Source organism: Palaemon carinicauda, chromosome 39 (genome assembly GCF_036898095.1).
Source record: "Palaemon carinicauda isolate YSFRI2023 chromosome 39, ASM3689809v2, whole genome shotgun sequence".
Classification (NCBI taxonomy): domain Eukaryota; kingdom Metazoa; phylum Arthropoda; class Malacostraca; order Decapoda; family Palaemonidae; genus Palaemon; species Palaemon carinicauda.
In genome coordinates, this window is record NC_090763.1 from 67,343,612 (window position 1) to 67,363,167 (window position 19,556).

The following is a 19,556-nucleotide window of genomic DNA, read 5'->3' on the forward strand; positions in this document are numbered from 1 at the left end:
TCACCTGATGTTTATACAGTATTAATTCTTCTCTAGAAGTTCAGTTTAATTGACATTTACCCCAAAAATTTCAGAATTTCTCATTTTCTTTCCGTTCAATAGATACATGCCTTGGGTAAAGTAATGAAACACACTAGCAGTTAATGGTAAGATGTGAAGCAGCGACGTGCCAGTTTATTTGATATTTCAATTTCAAAGTCAAAACTATTCCCTATCCTCTTGACATCATATGTCAGGGGAAGGTGGGTGGGCCTGTATATGAACATCAGGCGAGTATAGAAATAACAAAATTCTATAATCAAAATTCTGCCTATTTCCATGAGCCTCCTGTGATGTTCATACTGCTGATTCCCATACTCTGATGGAGTTGGGATACTAGAGGAGGAAAGAGGTACATCATTTTTAAATTAAAAAACTATTTTGAAATAATTTCCTACTCACCTGATCTAGATTATTTGTAACAAACCATGTATCAAACCATCTCAAAATACAGTTTGAAATACAAGACTACAAATTGTTTTCTAATGCTACCAGTATTTTAAATATGAGACTCTAGACTAACTCTAAATGGTACATTTAATTACCTATTTAAATACTCCTCACACCATGTAGAAAAATAGAATTTCTTACAAATAAGAGAATTATAAAACTGAACTCAAGAAATTAATAAACCACATCCCCAACAACCACTATGGAGTCTGGAGCCAAACAATCTCAATAAGCAACAAATCAGAATTCTTTAAAATAACATTTAGCGAAAACCTACTCTTTACGTAGTAAGATTTCTATAAAACTAAGGGACTTCTAATATCATGGCCCTTAACCTTCAAGGCTTTTATTAGATTTGGATCCAATTCTTTGTGAGCTTGTGTGACCACACTATTAACTAGAAGTGGCATTGCATTTTTGGACAGAGGATGATTTTAAACCCTGATCATGACCTAAGCCAGCAATACTGCACAACACACACATACACACTGGTCACTGGGGATCATCTTTCAATGTAACAGAGAAAGTGAAAATCTTACGTGTGGACTCATGATTGCTGTTAACCCTTTTACCCCCAAAGGACGTACTGGTACGTTTCACAAAACTCATCCCTTTACCCCCATGGACGTACCGGTACGTCCTTGCAAAAAAATGCTATAAAAAATTTTTTTTTTCATATTTTTTATAATTTTTTGAAAAAATTCAGGCATTTTCCAAGAGAATGAGACCAACCTGACCTCTCTATGACAAAAATTAAGGCTGTTAGTGCAATTTTAAAAAAATGTACTGCAAAATGTGCTGGGGAAAAAAAAAACCCTTGGGGATTAAGGGTTGGAAATTTCCAAAAAGCCTGGGGGTAAAAGGGTTAACATCTGCAGTATCCATTAAAGTGGAAATTCATTTTGTTCCTGTTCCTCTTTGCGGAGGGAGGGAGGGAGGAAGGGGGGGAGTTTGAAGGGCCCGGAAAGGTTCTCTTTTCCGCCGAGAAGTAATTGCTAATAAAAACGGTTAAATCAGGGTTACTCCACATGATATTGTGATAAAGCCAACTGCCTTAAAAATCGAGGTTTTAATATTTACGTTTGAATCAACAAAACACACATATACAGTATACATATAATATATATATATATATATATATATATATATATATATATATATATATATATATATATATATATATATATATATATACTGTATACAGTATACCGAGGCACTTCCCCCAATTTTGGGGGGTAGACGACATCAAACAAATGAAACAAAAAAGGGGTCCTCTCCTTTCTACGTTCCTCCCAGCCTGACAAGGGACTCAACCGAGTTTGGCTGGTACTGCTAGGGTGCCACAGCCCACCCTCCCCCGTTATCCACCACAGATAAAGCTTCATTACGCTAAATCCCCTACTTCTGCTACCTCCGCGGTCAACCAAGGCACCGGAGGAAGCAGCAGGGCCTACCGGAACTGCGTCACAATCGCTCGCCATTCATTCCTATTTCTAGCACGCTCTCTTACCTCTCTCACATCTATCCTCCTATCACCCAGAGCTTCCTTCACTCCATCCATCCACCCAATCTTGGCCTTCCTCTTGTACTTCTCCCATCAACTCTTGCATTCATCACCTTTAGCACACAGTCATTTTCCATTCTCTCAACATGGCCAAACCAACTCAACACATTCATATCCACTCTAGCTATTAACTCATTTCTTACACCCGTTCTCACCCTCACTACATTGTTCCTAACCCTATCTACTCGAGATACACAAGCCATACTCCTTAGACATTTCATCTCAAACACTTTCAATTTCTGTCTCTCCGTCACTTTCATTCCCCACAACTCCGATTCATACATCACAGTTGGTACAATCACTTTCTCATACAGAACTCTCTTTACATTCATGCCCAACCCTCTATTTTTTATTACTCCCTTAAATGCCCCCAACACTGCATCCTTCATTCACTCTGACGTACATCTGCTTCCACTCCACCATTTGCTGCAACAACAGACCCTAAGTACTTAAACTGATCCACCTCCTCAAGTAACTCTCCATTCAACATGACATTCAACCTCGCACCACCCTCCCTTCTCGTACATCTCATAACCTTACTCTTACCCACATTAACTCTCAACTTCCTTCTCTCACACACCCTTCCAAATTCTGTCACTAATCGGCCAAGCTTCTCTTCCGCGTCTGCAACCAGTACAGTATCATCCGCAAACAACAACTGATTTACCTTCCATTCATGGTCATTCTCGTCTACCAGTTTCCTCTATTGGTACACCAATAAAAAGGCTTGTCATTTTGGTGATATCTTTCAGAGAAGGTACAAGCGAGGACAACACTAAATCTCCCGAGTCTTAAATATGGAAAAATACAATTTTCATAACACAAAACTAGATTTCTTTACTTAACATTCAATTATATTATGACAGCAAAGCCTGGGGGAAACCCTAGATTCACACTCCCATATATGCACAACAAGAATTATGCATTGTGAATGGTTGGTTATTGTTCTTAAATCCACACAAAGTTTACCCCTCTCAGTGAGCAAACTGATGATGCTAACTAGTTGCCATGTTCACTCAGAATTCTGGTCCCTGCTAGTAAAGTAACAGATATGCAGTAAGTGGGAATACTTTTGAGTTTGAGTCTTCCATGTACTGTAGTGTACTATACCGTACTATACTAAGCTTTCCAACACAAATGTATATAAGAATGAGGAATTAGGTAAATAATAACAAAAATGTCAATAACATTCAGTAAAAAATAATAGCATAAAAACAGTTTTAAATATAAGAATTTAATTGTAAGCCACTGAAAAAAAACATGACTAATGAATTATTACTAAGATAAACAATCCAAACAAAGAAAACAGAAATAGGAAATTCCCTTAAATATACTAACAACACAGGAGGAATAATATATGCGTACTCGCAGTAGCAGATTACACCACTAACCCACTAAAGTAGTCACTGCAATATTAAGCAAACAAACACAACCATCACTATAAACTAACAAAGATCAAATATAAAATGATGTACGAATGAATTAAAGTAAATTAATATCAATGTACAAATTGCTAAATATAGAAAACATGTACAGAGTCCAATCACAAATACATGATTAGGCTAGACTAGGGAATCATTGTCTGGAAGACATATGTGTATATGGTTACTGGGGCATTAAAAGTGATTTGCAACTTACACTTGGGGGGAAATTCAACTTTACCATTGAAAAATAATGACTAATTAATAATCTGGGTAGTTTTTAGTTTTTAATAAACATATATTTTAATCTTCATTAGTCAGTAGACAATACTGGACTGCATTAGATGTATCACAAACAATCCAGTGTGAATCTGAAATGCACTTCATACCAACAAGAATTACCAATTCAATACTTCATATTATAAAGGAATAATGATCAACTATAAATAATTCTCTGGACCTAACTCACTTAGGTAATTGGCATTATTAATGTGAACCCATAGATCAATCATTATTTGAAGTTAAAACCTTCATTGAAAACATATACTCTTTTCATACTACCATACATGTTAAAAAATCTAAAAGAATTCACTGAGGCATTTCTTATAACAATCTGTAATTTCCTTGTTGATGGGCTCAAGGACGAAGATGAGATCGTAATCCATAAACAGTTTGGGCAATTGATCCGTCTTTGAATTGCCAGGTGTATAGAATAACAATTTACAGATCTTGCCCAAAACAAACTATGAAAATTGACATGCATAAGCCTTCTTGGAAACAGTCATTCCTGAAGCTCAGAATAACAGTCAACATCGTACCTTAAGTAACTTATTTTGATATTTTTCAGAAATAAGCTGCACTACCTATACAATAAAAGGATATACAAGTGCCTCATCTAACCCTGATTCTTCCTCTAATCTCATTTTCATCTTTAATCAGAAGAATTTTCCAAAACATTATTAACACTGTTTGTTTACTGTTTACCTCCTATGGGAATTAATGCGCATTTTTTAAAGACTTGTTTTGACAACTGAGGTACTAATACTTACACACATCCTGTAAGTGAAAAAACTTTGATGAGCTAATGGCTTACCTTGTAAGTGAGCGATGCATACAACCATTCAAATAATGATGCTACTGAATAGTTTTAGCTAAATCTTTAAGTTTAAATAAAAAAACTTTTTGGTCTATGGGAATTATACGATTTGCCACACCATCCACATAGTGGGGTGCTTATTTCATCGAGAAAAGTGATATATGATCCAAACTACCATTACGGAACATGAGGAATTAGCGGTTGTTTAGAGGCACTTGCTTTAGTGAGAGACAGCACATAAAGATCCAGGCTACCATCTTGGTCTTTTGCTTTGCAATCTAGTTGTCTAAAGAGTGGCAAGAAATATGGGAATGCAAGGATTTCAAAGCAGAAGAGCCTAAGTAAATAAAAATATTTTAAGCTCTACAAGAGTTTATCGAATCTGAGATGTGCCGTACACCGTTAGAATCATTGCTGAATGGTGCACTATTGGCAGGTCTGAGATTTCCAAACAAGGATAAAGAAGTTAAAAGTTTTATAATTACTGAGGACTGTAGCAGAGTCAAAGGCTCGGGAGGCAAATCATCACCATCCCATCTACAGTATAATCAACTAGCCTAGTCTTCTATGAATTTCCCCTTAAAAGTAAAAGTAAGCTTTCTTTTAAAATTTGAGCTTTAATCTGATTAGTAACAGAGAAACAAAAGGACAAACGTGAGGCCTTGCACTCCTCACAACAAATCTCGAATCTTAACTCACAAAATTGTCTCCAGCACGAGACAAAGAGAATGCTGATCATGATCGGCCAAAAACAATTTATAGCTAATAAATCTGGGAAAGGACATCTTTTAATCACTAAAACCCATTGACAAACAAATAAAAACCCTGACAGTCTGGAGTGCCCATCTGCCTTTAACCAAGTCAACTTTAAAACTGAAGAAGACGATATGACATGCACAGCATGTTATTGTCAGTAGATACTGTAGTCTCATTGTTCATTAGAGGCATTAGTGTATTGGAAGAAAAAAGAAAGGGTAATTTTTTCCATTTTTAAGGGATAATATCAAGCTTACAGAGACAAAAGCAACATGAACATCAGGTGAGTATAGCAGTAACAAATTTCAATATCATAAATCCATTTTTTACAAAAATCTAACCTATCAGTATAACAAGACGGGTTTCAGAAGACCACTCATTTACTCAGAAGAATGAAAATGCTGAGCTCTACTTCATCATTCCAAAACTAATCGTTCAAGTAACACGTTTATGAGACATGAAATATGACTGATCCAGTTATATTTCATAAGATACACACAAAAGGGGATCAAGAAAACACAAAATTGAGATGGTATACTGATTTTTAGGGAAACTTCTTGTCTGAAAAACAATACTTAGTGCTGTAGAAAATGGAAATATAGCTGCAGTTTCTGTTTTGAGAACTATGACTGGATTTCTACTAACATAATTCGAGTACAAATTACTTTCGTCACACGATTTTTCTAATTAAAACAAGAAAATCCTCTTTAATAGGGAAACAATTCCATGTTTTGGAAAGAAAAAAATATGCATAAAATACAAGTATTTTAACAATACATTTAAATCAATACAATTGATAGTTTTATCAAAACATCTAGATTCAGTTTGATTCAAATAAAAAGGTAAATAAGAATCCAGTCTCTTAACTGAGACACCTGATGGTGAAAAGGCAGTTAATTGTAATAATTTTACTTCCATACATTTTAATTTTATGTAAAAGTAGTGAACTATATTCTCATCTTCTTTTCAACATCTTCCTACCTTTCATTCTTTCACACTTCACAAGTTTTAAAAGACAAAAATACTTAAAGCTGAAAGTAACGTTAACAACATCCTACATTTGAACTGCAATCACAGTAAAATCCTGTTATAATACAGTATACAGTACAATATACATTTTAAAACCTTAAAAAAAGTTGTATATAAAAATGGCCATCTGGAAAAAGTCCAAAAGAAAGACTATCTTTTCAATATATACCAATTAACATCTTTTACAACATTGAAGACTATAGCAGGATTCCACTGGTGTCTTTACGGTAATGCATATACAAAATAGGACTGCAGATTACAAATCTCTCAAATTTCTTCTATAAAAAAGTGTATAGGTTAAGCTGAGGTTCTTTCGTATCTTTTGTACCAAAACCAAAAGTAAAAAAAGATGCTCAAATATGTAAGTCAATTCTGGCCAATAACATTCTCGATTTGCACAACCATTTCATTCACAAAAAACAATTTACAGTCATGTCACTTCATTATGCATCATTACCTCTGAAACAAAGACCACATTCCACGCATTATATTGCTATTTCTAAATATATTCTCATTGCACATATTTTTTTTCAAAATATTTGTAGTGAACAACTTTTAACATTTATTTAACTAATAATGGACTGGAAAGTTTCACTCCTGTTGTCAAAGTAAACAAAACAATTTTACTCCAACAACCGAATGTTATGGTGCATTTGGCATGTACTTTGCAACATTGGAGATTGATTGCCACACAGGCCGCCTAGACACAGAACTTAAAGTTCAAGATTTGATGCATTCACTAATTACTCTCGCCTACTTCTTTTTCTAACTCTTTAATCAGTTTTAAGACCTCGCCTTTCTTCTTGACCTTTGAAAGCTGATCTTCTTCTGGTTTCTTAAGTTCCCCAGAGTTAATCTGCTTCTCTAACTTCTCTATATCCCTCAGCTTTTTCCTCAGATTTCTCAAACGTTTCAATGGGTCCGCAGGTCCAGACTGCTGATCTACAGAGCCAAGGATGAAAAAAATTCAATTTCAGGATAAAACTCAGTGCTCCATACCTAAAAACCTGTTGTTATCTTATTTTTTTCTTATACATGGAGATGAAAAAATGGCAAAGTCCATCATTACATTAACTGACGGAATAAAAAAAACTCTAGCTGTTCTTTTTTAACTTATCATCCCACCACTATTATACTGACGTCTATATCTCAATAGACATTTGCCTTTGGGTATTACCTCAGTAAGCTGAAGGACTGCTTCTAAGTAGCAATTGGGCAAGCTTGGTGTCAGGCACTCAAAAGTAAATTTTGGTGATTTTTGTCATCATCATGCACATGGTATTTTTACATGTTCTTCTTTTAATGGTGTTGGAATAAAATCTAAAGAAAGCATCTATTAGGAGTTTTTTTCCTGGGAAATTTATCAACTGCATTAAGATGATACAGTATACACTACTGTACCGTACAGTACTTAATTTTACTTAGTCAGCATCCATAATACAGAGTTAGGGTACTTACAAGTCACAATTATCTGTAAAAAGCACTCTTACATCTCTTGCTGTAAGCCTAACAGTTACTGAAACTGCTAAAGATGACTTGTATTTATGAGAGTAAGATAGACTGTAATGTTACTTTTGCCATAACCTCATTATTTGCAAAAACATGGAGAAAGCTGACTAGTTTCTACATCAAACAGAACCCGTTCAGCTCATAAATGATTTTCTTTCCCAGGGAACACATAAAATGATAAAAAATACAGTGACTTCATGAAAATTGGTAAGGGCTTAGTTCTTTTTTAAAATAGACATATACAGTAATTTCAACTCTCTCTAAGCCAGACGGTACTTCTAGAGATCCTTTCAAGTTGAACACCTACTAACAGTCTTGGGTAACTTGATTTACATGACCTTATTTTACTTAGAAAACTAAACTCATAAAAAACATGACTTAATTAGGTAATAATCTGTGCTCATTTGTACCTGTAACTTTCAAAACTTCGTTACCTTACAAGCCATCTACATTTCTTGTGGAAGCAATTGCCAGATTTAGGCTGTAAAATGTACAGTACTGTCACTTAAGTTTCCTAACAGCTCCTCAACTCACTTTCGGTAATCTAAAAAAAAACAATTTTTGTAATGTGTACCAAAAGTTAGTTCCATTTGTTTTCCTTTGCCTCAAGTAATGTTTCTTTACTGGTATTTCAATAAAAAAAGATGTTTTTATTCGTTATGCCTAACGAAACTATTTCAATCAACTCAACAAAAATAAAAACCAACAAGGAAGCACATAAATTCCACTAACCAAGGTAAAGAATTTTCAGCAGTAATTATGTGGAGTAAAAAAAAATTCTTAAAAATAATTAGCATTTTTTCATGGCTATACAAATCATCTATTAACATGCTTTTTCGCCATTTGTATGGGGTAAGCATGGTTACCATCTTTTTTTTTTTTTTTTGAAGGACTTTGTTTTGACTTTAGGGTAGACCATAGTTCCAATCGGCTCCCCTGCCTGACGTCACTTAGACCCCGGTAGCATATGTTCATGTGTTGTACCAGTCACCAGCGTCCTTCCTCTCAGCAGCGAGGAGTCCTCGTGTGGTTAGGTTGACAGTTCGAGATGTACGAGGTGTCCTATGTTTTTAGGTGTTGGAGTGGCTTTGTTTGTGTGTGTATTAGTCTGCATGGCTATACAAATCTAAGTCTTTTATAAAGTGTATCTTATAATGCAGGCTGGAAAAGGCCAACAAAGCTTGGTAATAGGGCAGCTAACAGTTGCCAGGTGGGTGAGAGCAGGATTTTGGCCACCTACCTGACATAAACCGGCCCCTTTCCCTTAGAAGTTAGAACTACAGAGGGATGATTAATAAGAAATTTTGATGAAAGACTCGGGTCTATATATTTACAAAACAATATTGCTAAAAAATATCACTTGCCCAAACAATGCCATTCAAAAATTTTCATCTTTTACAAGGCGGCTTGGCTATCGATGGGAGGTATAGTCTCTGAACGAACTGGCAAAAATTTATCCATACCCAGAAATGTCACTTTTTCTGGACTTTAAAGGAGCAAGGGAAAGATAGCTCCAGCAATCTCCTAATCAGCAACACAATAGGATGTTGAAGTTGCTAGGGTCGGAGCCAATACTAGTTTCTGAATGCAATAGGTCTGGATGGAAAACTCTACCTTCCTTTATTAACAGGGGAAAGTGCAAGGAATCATTTCTTTTAAAATTTTAGGTGTGATTCGTGACAGTAAGTTTACTTTTCAGAAACACACTAGGTCTGTTTCTTCTTCAATTGTATAAAAAATTGGCTTAATGAGAAAGTCTGTAAGATTTTCGGTGATCAATCGATTCTGAAGTGTTTTAATTCTTTCATTCTACCTTGTTTCAAGTACTGTTCTCCTGTCTGGTCTTCAGCTGCTGATTCTCATCTTAATTTGTTGGACAGGAACTTACAGTCTATCAAATTAATTATTCCTGATCTAGATATTAATCTCTGGCACCGTCGTTCAATTAGTTCGTTATGCATGTTGCATAATATTTTTTATAATTCAGACTACCCTTTATGTTCAGATCTTCCCGGACAGTTCCACCCTGTTTGTAATGCTAGGTATGCAATTAATTCTGATAGTCAGTCTTTCATCATCATGAGGCTCAATAATGTGTCTAGAAGTTTTATTCGAGCTGTGACCAAGTTGTGGAATGATCTTCCTAATCAGGTGGTTGAATCGGTAGAACTTCAAAAGTTCAAACTTGCAGCAAATATCTTTATGTTGAACAGGCTGAGATAAGACTGAGATAAGTCTTTTTATAGTTTATATATAAAAGCTCTGTTTTAATGTTGTTATTGATCTTGAAATGTTTTATTTTAATTGATTATTCTCATATTGTTTACTTATTTCCTAACCTCCTTTCCTCACTGAGCTATCCTTCACTGTTGTAGCATCCTGCTTTCACAACTAGGGTTGTAGCTTAGCTATTAATACTATTAATAATATACTAAAGCTTACCTACATGCCTGTTTATTACAACCTGTATGTGATCTGCTGTTCCTCTGAAGAAAGGAATGAAAATCAGTGCCATTCACTCAACCTTGTATCTCCAGACTTTGACATCATTGTTTCTTAAACAAGACACTTTCAAGTCTTGTAAGAGCTTGGAAAGCTGCATAATGTGGTTAACATTCCTGAAGCAGGATGAGGTAAAGGTTGTCTACATATGCTAGAACTCTGCCCTCACTACCCTAGCAATCAACTGGTACCTCCTGAAAACCAAAAAAGGGTTGATGCCCTGAACATAGTGAGCTTTCATTAGTGTATGGATCATCCTCTCACTGGTAGAGTCATATGTATGCTTCATCTCATTAAGACAGAAGGATATTGTGTTCTAGGACATATCAATCTCATGCCTGATAGTGTAAACAAAAATGCAGGGTCCCACTTGGCCCTCAGATGCTACGTCCAATCCAGATATAGCACTGGACATAGCAGTATCCCAAAAAAGCAGTTTTACTCATGAATGAGGTCAAAGACCTTTACAAAAGTCTTTATCCAACTTAGCATGCACCGATTCTCTGGGCATAGGGCCAAAGGGGCCACACTAGATCTTGTACTTCCTGAAACAGCTTACCCCTTGAAAGTAGTAAAGAGAAAGCAACACACTCTAGGGAATGTTCATAAAACATACATGCTAACGGTTGAAAATAGACCCGGCACATTTTCGTGTAAACCTGATGAGGAACCAAACGCAATCAACTGTAATCCTTGCTTCTACTAAAGTTGAATTTTGAATTTGTCTAGACAAGTGTCCATAAGCAATGCAGAAGAGATAAAAAGTTCATTCTGCTTTGGTGGCACAATGCACATATGTACATACTTGCGATACCATTTATCATACAATGGAGATTGTACAAATGCAGGCCCTAGGCCACAAGCACTCGTGATTTACCAGCAGTGTCGACTCCATGTTCATGAATATGAATAACACAAGGGGTAGAATGCAAGTCCAGGGTTGTCCTCCGGTCTTGGAAAGCATAAAGGAAGTCACAACCATCCATCAACCTGGTTCACAGTACAGTATTAAGATCACATAAAATCCCTGTACCCTTCCTCTTCTCTGTCTCCCTGTACCCATCACGTATTATTGTGCACTTTTATCAATACAATCAGACCTTACCATTCACAAAGTTAGGTAACGGACACCAGCAAATGCTGAAAAGCTGTAAATAATTGCTGAACACTTAGTGACACTCCCGGACCCCTATTTCCTTGTATAAGTAGAAAAAATATGTGTATACTGTATTAGGCTTAAGAGAAACAACAAAAGTAATAGTACAGTATTCAGTTACAATATATGACACCAAATACAGGAAGGCATTTAAAGTTTAATAACACAAAATAGAAAAGACAAAAAGTCATTATTTAATAAGAGCTTGAAAATTCACTCACATAACATTATGAGTTTTCACTTTCTCTCACCTGTTATAAAACTGAGTATGCTGAATTGTATTTGTCTTATTCGCAATAACTCAATGTTTTTGCCTTTTCAGTCAAGGTGCATTTGCAATTACATAAGGCAGAATTTAATGAACTTGATACCATTACATAAATGTTATTTTTATAATAAAATAAATTTTTGAATATACTTACCTGGTGATTATATAAGCTGCAACTCTGTTGCTCGACAGAAAACTCTACGTTAAAAATCCGCCAGCGATCGCTATACAGGTAGGGGGTGTACATCAACAGCGCCATCTGTCGGGCAGGTACTCAGTACTCAATGTAAACACAGAACTCAATTTTCTCCTCGGTCCACTGGGTCTCTATTGGGGAGGAAGGGAGGGTCCTTTAATATATAATCACCGGGTAAGTATATTCAAAAATTTATTTTATTATAAAAATAACATTTTTCAATATTAAACTTAGCCGGTGATTATATAAGCTGATTCACACCCAGGGGGGTGGGTAGAGACCAGCAATAATTGTTTACATTATTATGAGCTAAGGATTTTTTATTTCATTTTAGCAGTTATTCAAAATAACAAACATAAAATAAATAAGTACCTGGTAAGGAAGTCGACTTGAAAAAATACTCTGCCTTTTAAAGTATGTCTTCCTTACGGAGCCTCGCGATCCTCTTAGGATGCTGAGCGACCCCTAGGAGCTGAAGTATCAAGGGTTGCAACCCATACAACAGGACCTCATCAAAACCTCTAATCTAGGCGCTTCTCAAGAAATGACTTTGACCACCCGCCAAATCAAGTAGGATGCGAAAGGCTTCTTAGCCTTCCGGACAACCCAAAAACAATAATAAAACATTTCAAGAGAAAGATTAAAAAGGTTATGGAATTAGGGAATTGTAGTGGTTGAGCCCTCACCCACTACTGCACTCGTTGCTACGAATGGTCCCAGAGTGTAGCAGTTCTCGTAAAGAGACTGGACATTCTTAAGATAAAAAGACGCGAACACTGACTTGCTTTTCCAATAGGTTGCGTCGATTATACTTTGCAGAGATCTATTTTGTTTAAAGGCCACGGAAGTTGCGACAGCTCTAACTTCGTGTGTCCTTACCTTCACCAAAGCTTGGTCTTCCTCATTCAGATGGGAATGAGCTTCTCGTATTAACAGTCTGATAAAATAGGATAAAGCATTCTTTGACATAGGCAAAGATGGTTTCTTAACTGAACACCATAAATCTTCAGACGGGCCTCGTAAAGGTTTAGTTCGTTTTAAATAGAACTTAAGAGCTCTTACAGGGCATAAGACTCTTTCTAGTTCATTTCCAACCATACGATAAGTTTGGAATATCGAACGATATTGGCCAAGGCCGAGAAGGCAGCTCGTTTTGGCTAGAAAACCAAGTTGTAGAACACGTAGCCGTTTTGGATGAGAATCCGATGTTCTTGCTGAAGGCATGAATCTCACTGACTCTTTTAGCTGTGGCTAAGCATACCAGGAAAAGAGTCTTTAAGGTGAGATCTTTCAGGGAGGCTGATTGTAGCGGTTCGAACCTGTCTGACATAAGGAATCTTAGTACCACGTCTAAATTCCAACCAGGTGTAACCAAACGACGCTCCTTCGTGGTCTCAAAAGACTTAAGGAGGTCCTGTAGATCTTTATTGTTGGAAAGATCTAAGCCTCTGTGACGGAAGACTGATGCCAACATGCTTCTGTAACCCTTGATAGAGGGAGCTGAAAGAGATCGTTCTTTCCTCAGAAATAAGAGGAAGTCAGCTATTTGAGTTACAGAGGTACTGGTCGAGGATACGGATACTGACTTGCACCAGATACGGAAGATTTCCCACTTCGATTGGTAGACTCTAAGGGTGGATGTTCTCCTTGCTCTAGCAATCGCTCTGGCTGCCTCCTTCAAAAAGCCTCTAGCTTTCGAGAGTCTTTCGATAGTCTGAAGGCAGTCAGACGAAGAGCGTGGAGGCCTTGGAGTACCTTCTTTACGTGTGGCTGACGTAGAAGGTCCACCCTTATGGGAAGTGTTCTGGGAACGTCTACTAGCCATCGAAGTACCTCTGTGAACCATTCTCTCGCGGGCCAGAGGGAAGCAACTAGCGTCAACCTTGTCCCTTCGTGAGAGGCGAACTTCTGCAGTACCTTGTTGACAATCTTGAACGGAGGGAATGCATATAGATCTAGATGTGACCAATCTAGGAGAAAGGCATCTATATGAACTGCTGCTGGGTCCGGGATTGGTGAGCAAAATATTGGGAGCCTCTTGGTCATCGAGGTTGCGAAGAGATCTATGGTTGGCTGGCCCCAGGTGGCCCAAAGTCTCTTGCATACATCCTTGTGGAGGGTCCATTCTGTTGGAATTATTTGTCCCTTCCGACTGAGACAATCTGCCATGACATTCAAGTTGCCTTGGATGAACCTCGTTACTAGTGATATGTCTAGACCTTTTGACCAGGTGAGGAGGTCCCTAGCGATCTCGTACAACGTCAGAGAGTAGGTCCCTCCTTGCTTGGAGATGTACGCCAAAGCCGTGGTGTTGTCCGAGTTCACCTCCACCACTTTGCCTTGAAGGAGAGACCTGAAGCTTTCCAGGCCAGACGTACTGCCAGTAGCTCCTTGCAGTTGAAATGCATTGTCCTTTGACTCGAGTTCCATAATCCCGAGCATTCCCGACCGTCTAATGTCGCACCCCAGCCTACGTCCGATGCGTCCGAGAAGAGAACGTGGTTGGGAGTCTGAACAGTCAGGGGAAGACCCTCTCTTAGGTTGATATAGTCCTTTCACCAAGTCAGACAAGACTTTATCTTTTCGGAAACCGGGATCGAGACCGCTTCTAGCGTCTTGTCCTTTTTCCAGTGAAAAGCTAGATGGTATAGAAGAGGACGGAGGTGTAGTCTTCCTAGTGACACAAATTGATCCACGGATGACAGCGTCCCTACCAGACTCATCCACAGCCTGACTGAGCAGCGTTCCTTCTTCAGCATCTTCTGGATGGATAGCAGGGCTGGGGGCTGATCGTCTTGTTCAGCAACGTCCTCATCAGAGGGTTCCTCATCCGAAACTGATGAGGAAACGGCAACGGAGTGGGCAACGTCTGACTCGCTGAATCCGGTCGCACTGGTGGATGCGTGACGGAGCCGGACGCAATATCATGGAACTGCTGCACAGTCTGTGAACTGTCAACAACCATGGGAGCGCGAGGAAGTACAGCGTCAACCCGAAACTGTCTAGACCGTCTGGGTTGTGCAGTCAACACCCTACCGGGTTGCTGAGGTTGACTCACTGCGTCACAACAAGTCACCTCTGCTGGTTGTTGAACGTCCTGAACGTCAACAACCACCTCCGAGCGTCGCTTAACGTCAACGTGCGGCTGGCAACCCACACTGGGTCGCATCGGTGGAGGAACCACCTCCACTGGCAGACGCGAGTAGGTTACCTCAGCGTCAACAGGGCGCACAACCGACCGGTTGGAAGGTTGTTAGCCAGAAGGTTCTTCTCCGCATTTAAGTCCTCTATCAAGGACGCAAGCTTGGACTGCATGTCTTGCAGCAAAGCCCATTTAGGGTCTACGGGAGCAGGTGTGGCAACAGACGGGGTTAGCGACTGAGGCGGAACCGTTTACCATCCCTGAAAGCCTTGTTATGCGTGACATAATAGTACAGCAAAACTTCAAAGGCTCTACAACAGCTGAGAAGTTGACCTGTAAACAACTTGGAGCGTCTCCTGGCTAGGCGCCAGGGAGAGTCTACCAGAATTGAGAAGTCTATCTGGGCAGAGGCATGACCTCCCAAGCCGAGAACTTCTCTCGTGTCATATCAGACTCTCGCTCTATAAACCAGTTTAAAAGAAGGGAAAGCAAAGGCTGTATCCCCCAAACTCCTCCTGGTGAAAGAACCAGTCGCCTAGCCAACGTAACGCTCTCTAGGAGAGCGAGAGAGCACTAGCTTAAAAACAACGGCTTGGAAGTAGCTAGGCCTAGTGTAAGCTCTGACGTTTAGGCGAACGAGGAGCAGCAGTTACAAAAAGATCCGGACGAAGATCCTTAAAAAAATCATCATGATTTAATTAAAGTCCATAGGAGGCTAAGCAGCTTTAGGCTCCTCTCCATCTGACAGAGTCCTCAAGGGAATATCAGTAGGAGGGAGAACAGCAACTTCCTCATCTACAGGAACCTTGTCCGATAAAAGCTGAGTCTCTCACTGGTGCATTAGTAGCGGACCAGAACGCATCGTCATGTAACTGCTTGACAGTCTGTGAACTGTCAACAACTGAACTGTCAACCACAACAGGTGCGTGAGGACGCACAGCGTCCACTCGAGACTGCTTTGACTGCCTAGACTGAGCAGTCAAAACAACTCTAGAATGCGGAGGTTGACGCACAGCGTCAAAACAAGTCAACTCCGATTGTTAGTGAACGTCTTGAACGTCAACAGGAGCATCAGCCAGTGGCCTAACGTCCAAATGCGGCTGAAAAACCACACGAGACCGCATCGAGTGTGGTTCTAAACAACCTGACTGACGTGACTAAGCTACGCCAACGTCAACAGTAAGCACAAAGGAACGTTAGGTTGGCTGAAAGCCAGGATATCGATGAGATAAACGGCTAGACTCAACGGACTAATTGGCAGAATAGTCTTCCATAAGGGAGGCAAGCATATACTGCATGTTTTGCCATACAACCCCTTAAGGATCAACGGAAATGGTCGTGGTAATAGACGAGGGTAACGTCTGTGACCGCAACACTTTGCCTACAAAAAAAGACTCTCGGAGTCTGTGTTAAGCTTTTGTTAGGCGGCGAGCAGTTATCCGATGACTGCATAGGGTCAGAGCTGTCCTAATGGCTGTAACCAGGACGCTGGACCTGTCCTGAAAGGACTGACTTTCGCTTAAGGGCTACGAAACCTTGTCTGTGACTGCAACACTTTGACAGGTTTCTTATGCGAAAAGCCTACGGATGGCGAGGAGAAACAACGTCTCTCTCGTCTTATGGTAGGGGAGATCTTGGTAAGATACACCCGATACCATAGAGGGAAAACGTCTGTTCGTTGGTCAAGGCCTCTCGAACCCATAAGTCGTTTGACATTACTTCTCCCCTGGGCTTGGGAGCTTGCAAGAGGTCCCGGACTAGGTGAACGACAGGCACGAACAGACGAACCCTCGGACGCAACACTGTAACACTTTGCGCCTCGGACGCAACACTGTAACACTTTGCGCATATCACTTTATCACTTCGATTTTCTGTTTTGCACTAATTTCTACCTGAAACACGCAATCCTACCCTTCATTAAAAGGTAGTAATTGCGAAATTAGTCGTATAATGCAAGCTCATAAAACCAGCAAAAAACAGAAAACATATTTTAAGATAAAAAGAAAAATCAGTGGCTGGGAAAGAGACTAAACACTAGTTCATATAACTACGTTTTCAATCTCTCACCGCACATAGCCTGGGGACGAGAATAAAAACCTAAAAACGTTTTATCCTTCCTCCCCGTACAGCGACTAGGGACGTGAGTAACACGAGAACAACGTTACCCGCTTGAACGGAACGTTTTCTCTCCTCTCTCTCCCTCCGTCTCTATCTCTCTCTCTCTTTCTCTCTTGATTTCGCACCTAAGAGAAGAGCCCAATTATATATCGTCAAAAAAAACATGTTATTTGACTAAAGGAAAAAACTGAAAGGTTTTTCAAATAAAAAGTTCCTTTAAATTAGAATTTAAAACATTTAAGCTAAGAAAGAATGAACAAAACGTCAGAATCGATTTACTCTTACTGCAAAGTGAAACCGTGATACACTCTCTCTCTATCGTAACGATAGAGCGCATGTTGAACGTCCTGAACGTCAACAACTGCGTAGCATAAAAAACTAAACGTTAGTTCATCTTTGAAAACAGTACGAAGACTATCAAAGAAATTCTTTCATAAAATATTACATTTAAAAAGTTTAAAACCTTAGCTCTTTAAAAGCTAAAGACGATATAAAGGGCTCAACGTTGATTAACTTCGGTTCCAGTTAGGACCGCCTACTCTCAGGCTCTGCCTTTTTAAGTACGTTATATAAACAAAGCATTAAAATTTATTTTTATATGTTTATAAAAAATGGAAAGTTAATCGAAGAGGCCTAATAAAGGCGGAGAGATATAAAATATAGAGGAAAATCTATAACGTGATAAGATAATTATTAAAAGCCTAAACACACTTCCGTCTAAGGGAAGGGTCGGCCATTTAAAAGTGAAAGAAAGTCCATACTCTCTTTGTCACCATAATTAAATCTATCCAAAACGAGTTCAAGTTTTAAGATGAAGATAAAACACCTGCATAGCGAAAGCTCAATACTAGAATAGTGTACTTCACCAAATAGTTGTGAAAACAAATCCAGTTAACAACAGCGAATTAGTAGGTCTTGCCGGTAGCCCGACAGAGAGAAAATTGAGTTCTGTGTTTACATTGAGTACTGAGTACCTGCCCGACAGATGGCGCTGTTGATGTACACCCCCTACCTGTATAGCGATCGCTGGCGGATTTTTAACGTAGAGTTTTCTCTCGAGCAACAGAGTTGCAGCTTATATAATCACCGGCTAAGTTTAGTATTGAAAAATGAATTTTCAACCCTTGTGTAATACCTGCACTAACCTAGCCACCAATGGGTGCCGGTCCCAAGCCCGGATAAATAGGGAGGGTTGGTGTCAGGAAGGGCATCCGACCGTAAAAACCTGTGCCAAAACCTTAAATGGAATGAGCCAAAATAGGGAAAGAGGTAATGCTAGGGCGTACTCCGTAAACGACGCACAGAGACATCGCCCTAACTCTGTGATAAGGCGAGGGCTACTGCATCAGGAGCGGGTGCAGCTAAAGAAGCGAGCTCACTTTGGACTCAGAATATGTCAGCTTAATGTTGGGTCCATGACTGGGAGAGGTAGAGAAGTGGCAGACTTGATGAGGGAAAAGAGAGTAGATGCTATGTGTGTGCAGGAAACACGATGGAAGGGAAATAAAGCTAAAGAGTTGGGTGATGGATACAAGCTATATTATAGCGGAGCAAATAAACAAGGTAGGAATGGAGTTGGCATAGTACTGTCTGGTGAGCTGAAGAATGCGGTGATAGAGGTGCATAGAAAGAATGACCGTATCATCAGATTGAAGATGTGTTGTGGAGGAGAGATTCTGAATATTATAAGTGCATATGCATCTCAAGTTGGTTGCACAGAAGAGGAGAAGGGAAATTTCTGGAGAGACATGGATGGAGTAATGCAAGAACTGGAAGAACAGGAGAGGGTCATAGTGGGGGCAGATTTGAATGGCCATGTGGGAAGTGAGAATGAGGCAATTGGTCGGGTGCATGGGGGCCATGGAATTGGGGAGAGAAACCCAGAAGGAGAGAGTGTAGTGGATTTTGCTGTGTCATTTGACATGGCAATAGTAAACACATTCTTTAAGAAGAAAAGGGAACACCTAATAACTTATAGGAGTGGGGGTAGATGCTCCCAGATAGACTACTTCCTGTATAAAAGGATAAAGCTGGTGGAGGTCAAAAACTGCAAGGTTATCCCAGGTGACCATGTAGCCCCCCAACACAGACTGCTATGTATGGACTTAGGCCTAAAAAGCGAAAGAAAAGCTAAAGCTAAAGGGATAAGGAAAATTAAGTGGTACAAACTAGTGAGGGAAGGAGATAAAATGAGAGAGTTTAAGAGAAGGGTTTTGGAGGATATTGATATAAGAATTGAAGATGTTCAAGAATGGTGGACACGAAATGCAGCAGTAATGAGAAGGCATGGAAAGGAGTTGCTAGGAGAGA

General features: G+C 39.2%; 1 protein-coding gene across 1 annotated transcript in view; it reads right to left on the bottom strand.

Moving 5' to 3' along the window:
* Nucleotides 1–5,850: 5,850 nt before the first annotated feature.
* The window catches only part of Pym (partner of Y14 and mago), an 89,214-nt gene continuing 75,508 nt past the window's right edge, over nt 5,851–19,556 (bottom strand). Inside the window, exon 5 of the mRNA XM_068363020.1 lies at nt 5,851–7,297. Within this exon, the coding sequence (XP_068219121.1) occupies nt 7,095–7,297 (203 nt within the window). The 3' untranslated portion in view covers nt 5,851–7,094. The remainder of the gene's footprint in view (nt 7,298–19,556) is intronic.